Below are 18,597 nucleotides of genomic sequence, written 5' to 3'. Positions count from 1 at the left end.
GACTAATGGGTTTTTTTTTTTGCCTATTTTCTAGCCTTTTTATATTTTTCAAAGTGTTCTATATTTTTACAATTTTGCCAAGTTTTATACCAGTTTCTTTTTGTCTTTACTGCTTTTTGGGCATTTTGATTCTACCACCATCTTTCCTTGCTATCCGAGACTCTTCCTTTGGATTTACCTGAAATCTCTTTTTCTATTTTTGTAATAGAGCTAGCCATACTATTCTATAGAGTGTTTGCATCTACTTTATCCCTTATTGTCCAATCACCCTCTTTGATTATTTTATATTTAAATCTTACTATATTTTCTCTCTTTATACTCCACCACCTAATGCTTTTGCGTTGAGTTATGTTGCTCTTTTTCTTCCATTCCCTTGAACAAATATCTTACTCTAAAACTCTTACGTTGTAAAGTCAGGCTTTCCCCTGGGATTACAAATCCGCACAAGATAAGTGATCTCCTCCCCTAGTTAAGAAAAAATCAATTTGGCTTTTATTTTATGCACTCTTAAAGGTTATTAAGTAAGTATTCAATATTATACATCTTTGGAATTCAAATCAACTTTGCACTTTCTTATCACCATTTTGAAGCAGTTACAGCCCCTCATGTGTAAACCTATCAAGCTTGAAAGTGTGTACAAATCACAAGATTGCCATTTAACTTGTGTTAAAAAAATTTGCTTTTGAGAATAGGGACACCTAGGTTTCGAATGTTGTGCCACTAGGCAAGGGAAGGTCCAATACCATATCATATCAAAGAACTACTTAACCTAAAAGCATAAGCTGTTAGATGAGCACAAAAGAATAGTTTTTTTGTGATCTAAAATTTGATAATTGTGAAAGTGTTTACTGTTTCTTTGTCCTATAAAAAATTGACAATTTTATTTTTATAGATATTATTTCTATTTCTTTTGTTTTCTTTTTAAAATAAAATTTCTTTAAGGCATTCGCATTGAATCCTTATAATTGTACATTGCATGATCCAAATGGTATCTGAATGTTTGGGAGCAGTGTGAGAATTAGACATTGGACATTGCGTTGTTTGTGACTTAATCTTTATACTTGCAGTAAATAATACACAAGGATGTTTAGTTGCAATCTTCTGCCTGCAAAATTGATGTTGGATGTTGTCATCATATGCCCACAGAGTGGAGGTAACAATGAAATTTCTTGATGGACCAACATCCAACAACTTAAGGTCTCAATTCCTATCTCCTAAAAACTAATGCATAGAGGACTTTTATACTGGCATGCGTTGCTTGGAAGCTATGGAAACTAATTAAGCAACCTAATTGAGCTAAAATACTAGCTTCCTAAATGATAATAACCTAGAATCTTGAAGAAATAATCCTAGTATTATAGGCTTAAAATGCTTGGAAGATGAGGAAATTAATTAAGAAACCTTTGGGCAAAATACTAGTTTCCTAAATGATAATAGTCTAGAATGTTAAAGATAAAACCTAGAATCTATGATTCTGGTGGAGGACCTTATAGACATTTGTTTTGGACTGAGCTTTTAGAGATTAAAAACCAACGGGATGTGCCATGGGTTATCAGAGGAGACTTCATCATGGTGTTGTACCCCCATGAAAGAAGTGGGGGCGAAGTGGAGAATAGTTTCATGATAGAGTTATTGGACTTGACCAATGTGAGTGCCCTTATTGATCTCCCACTCATGGGCGGTGCTTTCACTTGGTCTAATGCAAAAGAGCCGCCTTCTTGAGAATTGATAGATTTGTTATTTCGGTGAATTGGGATACGCACTTACTCAAAGCCACTCAGGAGCTCCTCCCCAAGCCCACGTCGGGCGATTTTTCTATCCTTATTGACATGGGAGGAGTCAAATGGGGACCAACCCCTTTCTGCTTTGAAAACATGTGGCTAAAGCACAATGGCTTTGAGGGCCTCATTAAGATCTAGTGTTTTCTGCTTCAAATTGAGGGCAAATCTAGCTTTGTGCTAGTCAAAATTGAAGGGATTGAAAGATAAGCTCAAGGTGTGGAATAAAAGTAACATTGGGGATATTCAAGAAAAAAAGACCACTATTCTTATTGACATTAAGCTTCTTGAAGGGCAGGAGTTAAGACAAGCGCTTAATACTGATGAAAGGGCCGAAAGATTTTTGCTGAAGAAGGAGTTGACCGGGTTTATTAGCCTTGAAGAGATCTCCTAGAGGTAGAAATCTTGAGCCTTATGGCTCAAGAAGGAAATCAAAACCCCATATTTTCCATTGAACGACAAATGCTCATCGCAAATTAAACACCATTTCTAGCATTGAAATTGGGGTGAACACCTTAAGAAAGGAAGAAGAAATTAAAAGGGGCATTTGCAATTTCTATAAAGCCCTCTACTTCGAATTCGAAAGTTGGAGACTTGTAGTGGATGGCATCAACTTTAGATCTCTCAAGACCTCCACCATAGAGTGGCTAAAGAGACCTTTTGAGGAGGTGGAAATCCTCTATGCCATAAAAAATGCAATGGAGTCAAAGTGCTAGGGCCATATGGGTTCTTCTTGTCTTTCTTTCAGTAAAATTGATGCGTGCTCAAGCAGTTCTTTGTCAACACCTTTGAGTAATTCTTTAGATCAGGTAGATTTGTGAGCAATATCAATGCCACCTTTTTTTACTTTGATTCCAAATAAATCTGGGGTAGTCTACATAAAGGACTTTCGCCCAATCAACTTGGTGGGGAGTATTTAAAAGATCCTTACCAAAGACGTTGCTGTAAGGATCAAAAGAGCCATATCAAAAGTTATTGGTAACGTCAACACGACTTTGTGGTTAGAAGATAGATCATGGATGTAACCCTCAGCTAACGAAAAGTGGTGGATATGAACTGGAGGGAAAAGAAAAAACAGGGTGGTGTGCAAGCTCGACATTGATAAAGCCTTTGATCACGTCAATTGGAACTTTCTTCTCTATCTTTTAAGGAAAATGGGCTTTGGGGAGCGTTGGCATAGATGAATCACTTATTGTATCAACACACCAAGTTTCTCAGTGTTAATTAATTGGTGCCCTACTGATTTCTTTCATTCCTCTAGAGGACTGAGACAAGGGGGCCCCTTATCCCCCTTCTTGTTCATTGTGGTGATGGAGGTGTTGAGCCTCATGTTGAAAAGAGCTACCGGAGAAGGGCAAATTTAAGGCCCAAGAGTTGGTAGGAATGGAAGGTCCATGGAGTTCACACAGCTCCTGTTTGCACATGACCCTCTCCACTTTTGAATCTAAGATGTATCTTGATAGGGTTTGAGGCTGTATTAGGTTTGAAAGTTAATTTTGGAAAAACAGAAGTCATTCTGATTGGCAGAACTACAAGTAAGCTTCTCCTTGCTGGCCTTTTGGGTTGCAAGATAGGAACTTTCCCCATCAATTACCTTGAGCTACCTCTCGGTGCCAAATTCAAAGAAAAAGGAGTGTGGGATCCCATAATCAAAAAATTTGGAAAAAGTCTAGAGGATGGAAAAAGAATTTTTTGTCAAAAGGTGGCAGCCTCACTCTCATTAAAAATGCCTTGACAAACCTTCCCATTATTTAATGTCTCTCCTACCCCTTATGGCCTTTGTTGCCAAGAGACTTGAAGGAACTCAAAGGAGGTTTCTTGGGGCGGAATTCAAGTTCCACCTTGTCAAATGGGGCATGGTGAAACAATTCATTCATTTAGGAGGCTTGGATTGAACTCCCTCCACATTTTAAATAAAGCCTTACTAAGGAAATGGTTATGAAGATTCATGGTTTAGAAGGATAACTTTTCAGGGGGAATCATCACTGTGAAATATGGGCTTAAACATAATGATTAGATATCCTAGGCTGGCAAACCACATGGTGCAGGAGTGTGGAATTTCATTAGGTAAAACTAGAATGATTTCTTTTATTATATTAGATAGATTCCATGTGGGGTATTGACAACATTTATTTTTGGTATGATGTGTGGCATGATCAGGAGGCCCTTAGGGGTTGTTTGGTTCGCAGCGTCCAAAATATTCCCATGGAATGAGATTCCCAGGAATTTCATTCCTGGGAATAGGGTGCCTATTTCATGGGAATGTTTTTGTTTTGTTCAAATTGTTAGATTCCTAGGAATGTACACAGGATTTTCATTTCAATGTTTAGTTTAACATGAGAATCTTGGTAGGTATTTAAGAAGATAACCATTATACCCTTGGCATGCGCGTAACAAATATATGAAGAACAATTGTGTTTTTTAATTATAAAAACCTACTAAGAATATGTGTTTAATGAAAACTATATCCTAAAAATTTCAACAATTATAAATTTAACACTTAATGATTAATTAACTGAAATAATTGAGGGCAAAAGGGTGTTTCAATATTAACTATTATATTAAATTTTTATGAAACAATAATAATGTTACTTTTATTGTAATAAATTACATGTCAATTTAAAAATTTTAATTAGCATAAATATTAGCACTTTTAATAAATATTTTATAGATTGTCTAATTAAAAATATAATTAAAATTTTCTGATTCATATTTGTAATTGACATTTTTAATATTTCTAAATAAAAATTAACTAAAATTTATGTTAATTGATATTTTTAATTTCCATTTTAATAATTTCTAATTATAATTATTTCTTAATTAATAATTAATTATAATTAAAAATTGATAATAACATAATTTAGTTAACGTTTTAATTTATAGATATTTTCTAATTAATCTAATTAATATTTATGCTAATTTTAATTTTTACTTTTAGTTTTAAATATAATAATAGAGTGATTATATTATGTTTAGGGGCATTATTGTTCAAAATCCAAAAATAGTGAGGGCAATTTAGTCCAAAAAGTAGGATTCCCATGACACTTACCCATGGGGGGAGGTGGGAATAGGATGTCCATGTTTCATGGGAATCCTTACGTTCATGTTTCATGGGAATCCTTACGTTCTCAGGAATGTCAACATGCTTGTCACGTCAGATTCACATGCTCAAACAAATGTGGAACTGAGATGCCATGGGCATCACTTTCCTAGGAATCTTGAAAGATGTCGCAAACCAAACATCCCCTTAGTGTTTTGTTTCCAGCCATCTACAACTTGGCTTGCGAAAAATATGCCTGCATTAGTCAACACCTCCAAACCTCATATCAGGGGCTCTTCGGGGACATCCCCTTAAATATGTAAAAGATTAGGAGCTCCACCAGCTCATGGGCTTCTACAGTTATCTTTACAACTTCCAGCCCCAAAATAGTTCAAATAATCAAGTTTGGACCTTAGACAAGTAGGGGGTCTTACTCTTTCCTTTGGGTCTAATAGTAATAATTTCCCTTGGACTAAGATTTGAAAGACAGCTGCCCCCACAAAAGTTGCTTCTCCTGCCTGGGAGGCAACACATGGTAAGATATTGACTTTGGACAACTTGTAGAGAACGGGGGCTTTCCGTCGCAAACAGATGCCTCCTTTGCATTGCTGATATAGAGTCAGTTGAGCACATCCTCCTTCATTGCCCTTGAACCAGGAACCTTTGGAATATGGCTTTGACTTTGATCGGACATTGGCGGGTTAGCACCAACTCTGTGGGAGGGGAACTATGGGCCTGTAGAGGGATTCAGGCAACAAAAGAGAAGAGAAAGGCCATGTCTCTCATTCCCCTCGCAATTTTCTGGTGCGTTTGGAAGGAGAGGAACAGGAGAGTGTTTAATAATTGAACCCCAGAACTCTAGATCCACGGACAGCAGTGGTTTACTGCAGTTACTAGCTCGCATAGTGGGATTGTTGTAAATGATTTTAATGTAATCTTTGATTTTTTGTGACACCCTTCAGGGTGGTTGACTCTATTACAGGCTGGCATCCCTTTGATGTCTTTTCAATAAATTACTTTTATTTATTTTAAAAAATAAAAATAGCACTAACAAAAAACGAAAATAGATATAAAATCTTCCATAGTGGCGGCAAGAATTAACCCTCAACTTTTAAAAGTCCAAAGGAAGAAGAATCCATATTTGAGGCCATGCTTGAAGAAGACCAATGCAATGGGGTATGATGGTCTTTGGGTTGTAGTTGGTAAAGTTACTCGAACAATGAATTCATTAGGGTGGGGTTTGGGCTCCCAAGTCTGTGATTCTTCAATCTCAATAGTAGCTTTGTCTGCTTCCTGAACCTGTTGGGGCTAAGGTGCAGTGGTTGTGCAATTTCTGAAGCAGCTTCACCAACCACCTTGTCTTTCTGACTACTTCTTCTTGAAGGCAGGAAGTCTGGCTTCTCTTCTAAATCACAACTCACAAGAATTAGATCAATGATTGATAAAAGAGGGCGAAGCATAAAATTAAACTTGCTCATCCTAGAATTGAATATTTCCAAAGCTAAGTTAAGACTCATTTCTTTTTCTTTGTTCTGTCTCTTATCATTTTTTTTTTAATAAATAATCTGATGCCTGGCCTGTTCAGTCTGGTCTAACCATTTAAGTGACTCAGATTAGTCTGACCCAAATGATAGATTTTTTTTTGGTTGCCAGTTCTTTAATCCTCTCTGATTGAGGGTAGGGCTTCTGAGACCTTTGCCTACTCTTCTTTTTCAATCCTTTGCAGATCTGGTGGCAATAATGTAGAGCGAACGGCTATAATTGTTTTGGAACCTTTCTTCATCTCCAAGCCTCTGCAGATGGGAAGGCAAGGGGGGCTTCAGACAGTGATGGGATGCCTGCATTATGATGGGGAACTTCCTCAAACAGCAGTGAGTGCAAAAGCTATGGTGAGATTGGGAAAGAAAACCTCACAGATGATGAATAGTGACAGTGCATAGGCTTTGGCAGAAGAAAGGCAGATTCTGAAGATAGGGGAATCCCCCAATCCCCAATTAGTCATCTGGATGATGTGAAAATCAAGAAAGGTCTGATTTCGGTGGTATGGTTTCCTCTTATTTATTTTTGGTGATTCCTGCTGTTAGGAAATATGGTTTGGGGGAAGGATGGCAAGTTTAAGTCACAATCACAACCCTTAAAAAGAGTTTTAAGTGAAAACTCGCAGACAACCCTGTCAAACATTGACAGCCTTGGTGATTTCAATCCTGTCAAAAACTGATGTCCTGTTGGATGAGAGTTTGCTTTGATACCACTTAATCCAGGACCAACATTCAACAGCTTAAATTCCCAGTTTCAGTTCCCTAAAAACTAATATATGGGGGCTTTTTATGTCTGCTTACAATGTTTGGAAAATGAGGAAACTAATCAAGCTAGTTCCCTAAATGACAATAACCTAGAATCTTATTTTTACAACCTAGACTCTTGAAGGTATAATGCTATTAAAAACAGCATAAAGAAAAAATGAAAATAGAAATAAAATCCTCCCTGCTGGTTGTCAGTGCTGAATAGAACTTATTATGGTGCAAGGTGAAAGCCTCGCTCTATGAAGAGCAAATGTTTGGGCTTGGGGCTTGATAATTATCATTTTATGCTAATATTTGAAACATGTTCAGCTGACACCCACCAAGATACTGCTTGATGGGACCAGCACTTGGCAATGGCCTGTCATATCTGTTTTATGACATCACATGCTGATGCAGGGGCAGCATCAAGGTTCTGCAGCCATGGAGAAGTTAGAAGAGAAGAAGGGCAAGGGATGAGGAAGGAGATGCCAGGGGGAAATCTCATGTTCACTTCCATTCAAATTCATCAACTGTTAAGCATCATGTCTTTCACACACTATTTATTAGAAAGCCTCTAAACATATGAAATTACATACATACCCCTAAAACTACATTACATTACAAACATACCCCTAGAATACAAAATTACCACTAACAATCCCCCAACATAAATAATCCTAATACAAGCAAACTACACACGCATACTTAACTAAATAACTACACACATTTGGGTTTCAGACCCAATAAACCATTCACCCTATTCTTTGACATAGGCCTCCTAGTTGGGTCGAAATGATCCATCCAAATAGCCGCCTCTCATCCTACATCCATTGCCTCCTTTCGAAAGAACTCGATTCTGTCGAGTTGGGGAAAGTACCTAGGAGTCCATCACCATGAATAGAGTCCTCTCGTTTCATAAGAAAGGAACCAGCAATTTGCTTCAACTTGGTTAGTGAAAGAATTTGTGATGACATCAACGTATACTTCTTTTTTGTAAATGGAGTGAGAATAAGAATTCTCATATCCATCATGCTTCATCTTCCTATCAAATAACCATGGCCAGCCCAAAAGAATGTGACAAATTTTGAGAGGAAGGATATCACATTGCATTGTCTCCATAATGGAACCAATCTTGAAGGTAAGTAAGCAGCAATCATGGACCTTCAAGTTGGTATTATTCATCCAAGCAATTTTGTATGGTTCAGGATGAGGCTCAACTTCTGAATTTAACTTCTTCACAGCTTCTTCAGAAATTACATTTGTGCAACTACCAAGATCAATAACCGAAGTACAAAGTTGTTTTTGGCATATCACTTGAGTTTGAAAGATGTTGGTCCGCCTCCAATCCTTAGTCTCTTTAACCTTGTGGGAAGAGAGCAAATGTTGAAGCACTAAACAGCTTCTCAAATTGCCATCATCATCTAAGTCACTTGGAATTTCTGTTTCAGCTTCAACTACTTGAGTATCATCATCTTCTTCGTCTTCCTTTTCTGCAACAGCCATGAATTGGTTAGGACATTGTGCAGCTCGAGGTCCAAAACCTTGACATTTAAAGCATTTGAGTGATGTTTGGCTCTTAGAAGTTGTTCTAGAATGCTCAGGAGACTTCCAAGAGGTATTAGTCTGAACAGCTTTACTCAATTGCTCAACTTTCTTCTATCGTACCACTCCACTAGGGGTATGTGTGGTGTTGCAGGCTGGTGGCTGGAAAGTGGAGTTTGAAGAAATGGGGACATGGCGGGAATTGTATGAAAATTTGAGAAATTGCGGAACTGCTTTCGGTTCCTTTTTTTTTTTTTTTCCTTTAACTGAAATTTCAGAAAGGAAATAGTGAGACAAGAGAGTAACAGAGAAGAAGAGATTAATGGAGAGATTGGAAGATGAGGAAGAAGAAGAAAAGAGGAAGAAGATGGAAGAAACAGAGAGATAAATTGCTGGACAGAGACTGCTGCAAGTAAACAGAATTCAGAAATCAGAGAGTTGAAAGAATTATGGGAGAGAATAAGAGAAGAAGAAGAAGAAGAGAAGGAGAAGAGAAACAGACAAAAAGAAGAGGGCAGACTGCTGCTGGGAAGCAGGGAATTATGGACAGAACAGGAGATAAGAAACAGAGAAGAAAGAAGAAGTGAAGGAAGAAGAGGAAGAGAAGAGGAGAAGAGTGTGGGAGATTGGGTGGACTGAAATGGAAGAATGGAGATCGTGGTTGGGTTCAGATACCATATGATGCAGGGCTAGCATCAAGGTTCTGCAGCCATGGAGAAATTAGAAGAGAAGAAGGAAGGGGAGGGAGGAGAGAGGAGATACAGGGGGGAAAACTCATGTTCACTTCAATCTTAAATTCATCAACTGCTGCCTATATCATGGTTTTCAGATACTATTTATGTGAAAGCCTCTAATCATATGAAATTACACACATACCCTTAAAACTACATTACATTACAAACATACCCCTATGTTGTAATGTGTGGCTCATATGTTGAGTGGAATTCATGTACAAAGAGAAAACCTAATGGAAAACAGAGATGCTGATTTGCAGGAAGAAACTGGCATAGGTTTGCCTGAAACTGTCAACAGTTTTGTCTAGTGCAAAAGAAACAGTTGACGGATTTATAGTATTACATCATCTGTTTGGTCTCGACTTTAAACCGTCGACGGTTTTGCTCGTTTCCACAACGCTGGTTTTCAAATTTTTAATTGAGAAGTTTTATAGGTTGGGTTTCGAGGAGAAACCCTTCAGGAGGGTTATATATACATGTTGTATGATGTAACTCTATGACTTTTGGACACAAGATAGTGAAAATTCATTGCCGTTTGCTCTCGTGGATGTAGGCATTGCCGAACCATGTAATTCTACATGTCATTGTTTTGCATGATTGTGTTTTTATGTATATTTCACTGTTGGCTGCTGCATTGTGTGGTTTGGGTTTCCGCTGCGCATTCATTTGCACAACAAATTAGTATCAGAGCAATTGGTTACAATGGCTTCTGGGATTTCTTTTGCAAAGTTTGATGTGGTCAAGTTCAATGGATCAGGAAACTTTGAACTATTGCAGAGAAGGGTTAAGGATCTGTTAGTGCAGTGGCGAAGGCATTATTCGGAAGTCAACCGGAAGGCATGAATGAAACAAGTTGGAAGGAGTTGGAAGCGAAGGCTGTGGCGACTATCAAACTTTGTCTGGCTGATGACTTGTTGTATCACGTCACGGATGAGGAATCTCTTGCGGCTGTTTAGCAGAAACTTGAAAGCCGGTATATGTCTTAAGTCTTTAATGAACAAGTTGTATCTTAAGCAAAAATTGTATTGGCCTTAAGATGACAGAGGGTTTGGATTTGAATCAACACATCAATGTATTCAATCAATAAGTGATTTGATGCGGGTTGATGTGAAGTTTGAGGAGGAAGACAAGGCGTTGATGCTATTGAATTCCCTACTTGAGTTTCATACATATGAAAATATGGTTACTACTCTAACATGGGGAAAAGAAACCCTGAATTTGGAAGAGGTAACAAGTGCTCTGCTGGGTTTACATCAAAGAATGAAAGCCAGCAATGAGATTTCACAAGGTGAAAGGCTTGTGGTGAAGGGTAATTAGGAATGTGGGAGAAGCAAATTCCGGAACGGATCGAGTAGCAATAAGTCTCGGTTGAAGTTCAAGAAGGACATATGGTGTTTTAAGTGCGGGAAAAAGGAGCATATAAAACCAGAGTGTCCGGAAAGGAAGAAAGGGAATACTGAAAATCAAGAGGGTTCTTCAAAATTGGCGAATGTATTGGAAGCAGACTCAGGGAGCGGTGATGGTGATATGCTTTCTGTTTCATCCGGTTTAGATCGCCTCACGGATTCTTGGATCCTAGATTCGGCGTGCTCTAATCACATGACACCAAATAAAGATTAGTTCAACACCTAGAGGTCAATTAATTATGGTTCTGTTCTGATGGGAAATGATACTTCATGCAAAATTATTGGAATAGGAAACATAAGAATTAAAATGTATGATGGTGTTGTGAGAATATTATATGATGTTAGGCACATACCGGATCTACGGAAGAATTTAATTTCATTGGGCACTTTGGATTGTAATAAGTTTAGTTACAAGTCTGAAAGTGGGGTAATGAAGGTATGTAAAGATGTTCTAATGTTGATGAAGGGGCAGAAGTTAGCAGGAAATATCTATGCACTGCTGGGTACTACAGTTGTAGGTGGAGCTACAACTACAGATTCCGAGTTGGATAATACTGTTTTGTGGTATATGTGGTTAGAGCATATGGGTGAGCAAAGGATGAAGGAACTTCATAAGAGGAATCTTTGAAGGGTGTCAAAACATGTTGGCTGAATTTCTGCAAGTATTGTGTTCTTAGGAAACAGAACAGGGTGCAGTTCAAAACAGTCACTCACAAGACGGAGGGTATTCTTGACTACATTCATTTGGATGTTTGGGTGCCGGTGAGAGTAGCATCACGGGGTGGACATATGTACTTCGTGAGTTTTATCGATGATTAATCACAAAAGGTCTGGGTGTACTTCATGTGGCACAAGTCAGAAATGTTTACCAGGTTTAAATTGTGGAAAGCTGAGGTGGAAAATCAAATTGGGAGGAGAATTAAATGTTGCAAGTCAGACAATGGAACCGAGTACGCTGATTCGAGGTTCATTGAGTTTTGTGAGCAGCATGGGATAAGGGGAGACATTTCACAGTACGCCGGACACAGCGACAGAATGGTTTGGTAGAAAGGATGAATCGAACTCTTGCTGAAAGGGCTCGGTGTCTCAAGTTGAATGTAGGGCTAGCAAAGAATTTTTGGGCCGAGGCAGTGAGTATGACGTGTTTCTTAGTTAACTGATCACCTAGGGCATCACTATAGGGAAAGTTGCAGAGGAGGTATGGACAGGTAATGTGGTAAACTACTCCGGTTTGAGAGTGTTTGGTTGTCCAGCCTATGTGCACATTTCTAGTGCGAAGAGATCAAAACTTGATGCAAAGTCTGGACGTTCCATTTTTCTGGGGTATCAGAAAGGTGTGAAAGGGTTCAAGCTATGGGATCTAATGGCAAATAAGGTGGTAATCAGTAGAGACGTGGTTTTTGATGAGAAAGTTATGTTGCAGCGTAATTAGGAGGAAGAAGAAGAGAAACAAGTGTTATAAAATTGGCACAGAAATTAGCATGTGGTGCAGGTGGAGTTGGAGACTCAGGGCAGTGATGAAAATGTTTAGAATGCAAGGAGTTCTAGTTCGGGAAAACAACAGGACCACAGTATCACTATACACAGACCCAGACGCACTATTAGGCTGCCGCCCAGGTATGTTTGATGATCTGGTGTCTTATGCTCTTATTACTTGTTTCAAGGATCCAACTACTTTTCAAGAAGCGGTGCACAGCCAGGAGAAAAGTACATAAATGGGTGCTATGGTTGAGGAGATGGAGTTATTGCATAAGAACCAGACATGAGAGTTGGTGGAGCGTCCAGAAGGGAAGAGGGCGATCAGATGCAAGTGGGTGTGTAGGAAGAAAGAAGCACTATCAGAAAAGAAAGGAGAGAAGTTCAAGGCTCTGTTAGTAGCAAAGGGTTACTTACAGAGGAAATGAGTTGATTAAGATGAGATCTTCTCCCCTTGTGGTTGGACACACTTCCATCAGGGTAGTGTTGGGATTGGTGGCGCATTATGACATGCATTTGGAGCAAATGGATATAAAGACAACGTTTCTGCATGGTGATTTGGAGGAGCTGATTTACATGGTACGACCAGAAGGATTTAGTCAACCTGGACATGAGCATTTGGTTTATAAACTGAGGAAGTCACTTTACGGGCTAAAATAGTCTCCGAGGTAGTGGTACAAACGTTGTGACTCATACATGATTTGGATTGGCTACAGGAGGTGTGAGTATGATTGCTGCGTGTATGTGAAGAGTCTCGAGGATGGTTCTCTCATTTTTCTGTTGCTTTTTGTTGATGACATGCGGATTGCTGCGAATGATATGACTGAGGTTAATCAATTGAAAACTCTGTTGAGTAAAGAGTTTGACATGAAAGATTTAGGTGCAACCAAGAAGATTCTTGGGATAGAGTTGCAAGGAGATTGCGGTTATCTTAGAGCAGCTATGTGGAGACGGTGTTAGAGAGGCTTAGCATGGTTAATGCAAAATGAGTAAGTATACCGTTGGCGAATCATTTTAAATTGTTTACCGCACAGTGCCTAAGAACGGATGATGATATCCGTGACATGTCAAAGGTCCCCTATGCTAGTGTAGTGGGGTGTTTAATATATGTTATGGTATGTACAAGACCAGACTTGGGTTGTCAGTGTGGTGAGTAAGTTTCTTTCAAATTCGGATAGACAACATTGGGATGCAGTCAAGTGGATTTTCAGAGACTTATAGGGTACTTCTCACTATGGCATCATGTTTGGCAGACAACAAAGTGATCTGTCAGTTGTAGGATATGTGGTTGCAGACTATGCAGAGGACTTGGATGACAGGAGGTCTACAACATGATGTGTTCACCCTTGTGGGAGGACCTATTTATTGGAGGTCCATGGTATAGTCTCTGGTTGCATTATCAACAACTGAGTCGGAGTATATGGCAATCGTCGAAACTGCCAAGGAAGCATTGTGGCTTACAGGTTTAGTCAAGGAGCTGGGTATACAGTAAGGTGGAGTTCAGCTGCGTTGTGATAGTTATAGTGCCATTTATTTGGCAAAGAACCAAGTGCATAATCCGAGAACCAAGCACATAGATGTGAGGTTCCATAGGATCCGAGAGTTGGTTTCTTCTGGTGAATTTGTGCTTGAGAAAGTTACACACTTCTGAGAATGCAGCAGATGTATTGACAAAGCTTGTTACCACAGATTAGTTCAAGTATTGCCTGGACTTGCTTAATATCTCCAGTTGCTAGGCGGTCCCAACCTATTGTCCTAGGTGAAGCAGCGGGTTATGTTTTCGATTTTCTCCTAAGGAGTGTATATTTGCCAAGGTGGAGATTGTTGTAGTATGTGGCTCAGGCTATGTGGAACTCATGTACAAAGAGAAAACATGGTGGAAAACAGAGATGCTGACTTGTAGGAAGAAATCGGCGATGGTTTGCCTGAAACCGTCGACGGTTTTGTCCAGGTGCAGAAGAAACAATCAATGGATTTGCAGTGTTATATCGACTGTTTGGTCTCGACTTTAAACCGTTGACGGTATGTTTCGACGGTTTTGCTCGGTTACACAGTGCTGAATTTTGAATTGGGAGGTTGTATAGGTTGGGTTTTTGGGGGAAACCCTCTAGGAGGGTTATATATACATGTTATATGATGTAACTCTATGTCTTTTGGACACAAGATGGTGAAAATTCACTGCTGTTTGCTCCCGTGGATGTAGGCCGAACCACATAATTCTTCGTGTCATTGTTTTATTGCTTTCATATAATTTGCGTGATTATGTTTTTATGTATATTTCACTGTTAGTTGTTGCATTGTGTGATTCGGGTTTTCGTTGCGCATTCATTTGCACAACATAGAATACTCAATTACTACAAACAATCCCCCAACATAAATAATCCTAATATAAGCAAACTACATACATACTTAAACAACTAAATAACTTAGCATATTTGGGTTTGGGACCCAATAAACAATTCACCCTATTCTCTGACATAGGCCTCCTAATTGGGTCGAAATGATCCATCCAAATAGCTGCTTCTCATCCTACATCACATGCCCTAATAGGACAAGCAGCTAGAAAGATTCCATGCACGGGCACAGCCTTTTGAAGCTAATGCATTTATAGTTTTGCTCTCAAATATCTGTTTCTAATGTTAGTGAAACGATTATGTATTTTATTTGTATTCATTCAAACTTCTACATAAGTTGTTTGGTTCAATTGACTTTTGTTTGGTAGCTATAATTCATTTTACACATTAATTTGTGCATATAGTATATTCAGTATATTTTTGGTGAAAGGGATTAAATACATTTGGCGATAGTTGACATTTTTGCACAAAATTACTGTATAAAGTTTGAGAGCAGTATTTTTCTCGTCATTATTATTTTTTCATTAGTTTGAAACTAGTCATGTCATTTCCTTTAATTAAGCATTTTTCATAGAACCTCATCAATTAGATGTTCTAAAGTTAAACCAGTTGTACATTTGTATCTGTCATTTTTCTGTAGTTAATTGCAAGTTGATTTGCGTTATCTTTGTGCCTTCATTTTCCAGATCACCCAGCACAAGTGGGCATGGCCTTTTATGCAGCCAGTAGATGTCGAAGGTCTTGGTTTGCACGACTACTATGAGGTATACTTCTCTGTTTTAGTTTTTCAGAAGAGTCATTTCCATTGTCTACTATTACACGCCTGAATTCTCTTTTCTTTTTTCGCCCTCTGGATGCATTCATTCTTTATTTGAGTTTTTCAGCTTATGCTCGAGTCAACTTGTACACTAGGTTATTGAGAAGCCCATGGACTTCAGTACAATAAAAAATCAAATGGAGGCCAAGGATGGTACTGGATATAAGAATGTCCGGGAGATTTGTGCTGATGTAAGGCTGGTTTTCAAGAATGCAATGAAATATAATGATGAAAAGAGTGATGTTCACGTAATGGCTGATACATTGATGAAAAAATTTGAGGAAAAATGGCTGCAATTTTTGCCCAAAGTAGCTGATGAGGTAATACTTCGCACCCAAAGTTGAACAGCTCTCACTGGGAGTCCAAATGTTTTGTGCAGTCAATGACTTCTTTTGGGGTTCCTTAGTGTTCTCTCTGCTGGTGGAATATTTAAAACCATCTGGGATATTATTTTGGATTCATTTTTTATTTTCACGCATGTTTATTCCCAGGAAAAAAAACGAGAAGACGAGGAAGCAGAGCTGCAGTTGGAACTGCAGCTTGCTGAGGAGGCTGCTCATGCTAAAATGGCAAGGGATATAAGTAATGAGGTAGGTGAAATTTCTGGAGCCTTTTCTAGAATGGCAAATTTTTATATTGAAGAGGCCTCTAATGAATCTTTGAAAGTGGTTCTCACTGTGATGTTTTATCTTATGTCGGAGGTATTATCTGATTAATGCTTTGAACGTTTTGTTTTGAATTATTTTCAGCTCTATGACATTGATATGCATTTGGAAGAGCTTAGAGAATTGGTGGTTCAAAAGTGCAGGTTGCTTCCACAACACCATGTCTACTGCTACATATTTAGAATATAAGTTTTGATGGATTTAGATGTTTTCATGCAGTCTATTATGTCTTTAGTTGCTGGGCCTTTTCCTTCATCCGAGTAAAGTTATGTTGGGCCACTAAAGAGTTTGAGGGAATTTAGAACACAGTAACGTGCATTTCAGGAAGTTATTTTAATGTTTATAACATGTCAGTTGTTACTGAATAGAGCATGAGGTTCCTGCCAATCTTCTATGAGGCTGATTCTGCAGGCCAAACCCTGTCATGCTAAGAAAAGCTTAGGGCCTGTTTAGTTGTGGGAAACTGTTTTCGTTTTCCATTTTTAGCTTTTCAAAGAATTACAAAAAAAACATACTTAAATTTTAGTTCTTTGATAGTTGTATTATAAGTCTGGAAAACAATAAAATTTTTTTTTGGCACTATTCACTTGTGAAAATAGCTTTATTTTCCATGTTCAATTTTTCAGATAATTACAAAATCCCACCTTCTTTTCCAATTTCCTAAAGTTGTTGAGGAAAGTTGGAAAACATCTTTTTATTGTTTTCTGGAGTTCTTATTTCTTATATAAATTTTCGAAAATTGGAAAATAAGGTATCATTTTTTAAATTGATGGAAAATTTAGAGATGAAAAGAGAAAGTTGTTCTCTATTAGGAAACAAACGTTTTTATTTTTTTTTCTCCCTTTTAAATAGAAGTCTTGGAAAACCGAAAAATAAGTTGACATTTTTATAATTCTTTGGAAAGCTAAAAATAGAAAATAATTTTCACAACAAAAACATGCCCTTAATTTTTCTTTTGGTTCTAGTATTCCCCCCATTTTTAGGGGATTGTTGCCAAATTTTCAAGCACAGCTATTTTCTAGCCGTAATTGTAAATTCTGTTAAAACTTCGAATCTTCTAATTACTAATGAACATCATCGTGTCTGGGAGTCATTTTCACAATAACTATAGATGAAAGAGTGTATTTTGTTTAGAGGGATTTCAATTCCCCAATATGGCAAACAATTAAATCTTTAAATGATAAGTAGGAATTAGATACATGGCATCAATGGTTGACTTGATGATGGTTTACTTTGCCCCTAAAAAAGATTCTATGATAGTACAGCAAGCATGGTATGCATGCATGTGTCCATTCCCATGTGAAATATAGTTAATAAAATTAAACCATTAAATGCAAGTCTGAACTTTTTTTGATATCTTTGGTCTATTTTTTTTTTTGCATCTTCATGCTAATTGTAGAATTATTATTTTAGAAAAATGTCTACTGAAGAAAAAAGAAAACTTGGGGCAGCTCTCACTCGACTTTCTCCTGAAGATCTCAGCAAGGCACTGGAGATCGTTGCTCAGAACAATGCAAGTTTCCAAGCAACTGCAGAAGAGGTGGACCTTGACATTGATGCTCAGGTCATCATTAATCTTTACCTGAAATGATTTTCCAATATCATCCACCCATAGAGATCTATAAAATTTGTTGTCCATAGCACAAGTTTATTGTGTGTTATCATGTCTTTTGTGCAGAGTGAATCCACATTATGGAGGTTAAAGGTGTTTGTAAAGGAGGCAGTAGCAGTTGGTAAGAGCTCTCCAAGCACCTGTGGCAACAATGACAACACCAACAGCAATTCCAAAAGAAAAAATGAAATTTGTGATGCTGTAGCCAAGACTGCCAAGAAAAAGAGTAAAAAGCCGTCATAAAATATTTGATGAATGATAGAGCAGTGGAGCTTGGTTAAGCTGTTCGGTTGGTTGCAATCCTTGTGAATCAGTTGCCAATGGTTACTCTTGCCACTTCTCCGGGGAAAAAAGGGTGGGCAGAGGGGTGTGTACTGAAAGGCTCTTTCGATAATAGTGTGCTGTTTTATTGCAACTAAATCAAGGTCATCATTGAAAATTTATTGGGCGTCCTTGGTTTTCATAGATTTGTAATCTTGCAGGGATTTTGAATTAGTCTGTGATTTTGAAAATTTCTACTGCCCTCTTGGCCAGCGTCTGTAAAGCTTGTAGTTACTAGCAAACATGCAGATTGGCAGAGCTGGGAAGAGAAAATGACAAGGTAGAGTGGTAATGTATCTATCCACAAGCAGGGCTTGCATTTTTTTTTTTTTTGGAATACGCATCGGGTATTCACGTGTCCGTTTTACGGTCCACGTGACTAATCTTGCGCCCCTTGAAGTTGACCCCACAACTCCAAAGGGAGGGTAAATTTAGGAGTCCAAGGGCGGAAACGAGTTTGGGAGGGTTTGAACACCTGACCTCGTGAGAGGCACTCCTGCAGCCCGCACTACCACCTGAACCATACCTTGGGGGTGGGCTTGCATTTGTTGGTAGTAGTAGTAGTAGCAG

General features: G+C 38.3%; 1 protein-coding gene across 6 annotated transcripts in view; it reads left to right on the top strand.

Annotated features, from left to right (window-relative positions):
- The window catches only part of LOC131160216 (transcription factor GTE1), a 34,346-nt gene extending 16,015 nt beyond the window's left edge, over nucleotides 1-18,331 (top strand). For all 6 annotated transcript variants that reach the window (XM_058115645.1, XM_058115642.1, XM_058115646.1 and 3 more), the window contains 6 exons: nucleotides 15,299-15,376; nucleotides 15,525-15,749; nucleotides 15,921-16,019; nucleotides 16,179-16,237; nucleotides 17,508-17,658; nucleotides 17,773-18,331. In XM_058115645.1, the coding sequence (XP_057971628.1) occupies nucleotides 15,299-15,376; nucleotides 15,525-15,749; nucleotides 15,921-16,019; nucleotides 16,179-16,237; nucleotides 17,508-17,658; nucleotides 17,773-17,949 (789 nt within the window). In that variant the 3' untranslated portion in view covers nucleotides 17,950-18,331. The remainder of the gene's footprint in view (nucleotides 1-15,298; nucleotides 15,377-15,524; nucleotides 15,750-15,920; nucleotides 16,020-16,178; nucleotides 16,238-17,507; nucleotides 17,659-17,772) is intronic.
- The last annotated feature ends 266 nt before the right edge of the window (nucleotides 18,332-18,597 follow it).

The sequence above is a fragment of the Malania oleifera genome, chromosome 7 (genome assembly GCF_029873635.1).
Source record: "Malania oleifera isolate guangnan ecotype guangnan chromosome 7, ASM2987363v1, whole genome shotgun sequence".
Lineage (NCBI taxonomy): Eukaryota > Viridiplantae > Streptophyta > Magnoliopsida > Santalales > Ximeniaceae > Malania > Malania oleifera.
Note: the sequence above shows the minus strand (reverse complement) of the source record. Positions and strands in the feature narration are given on the sequence as shown.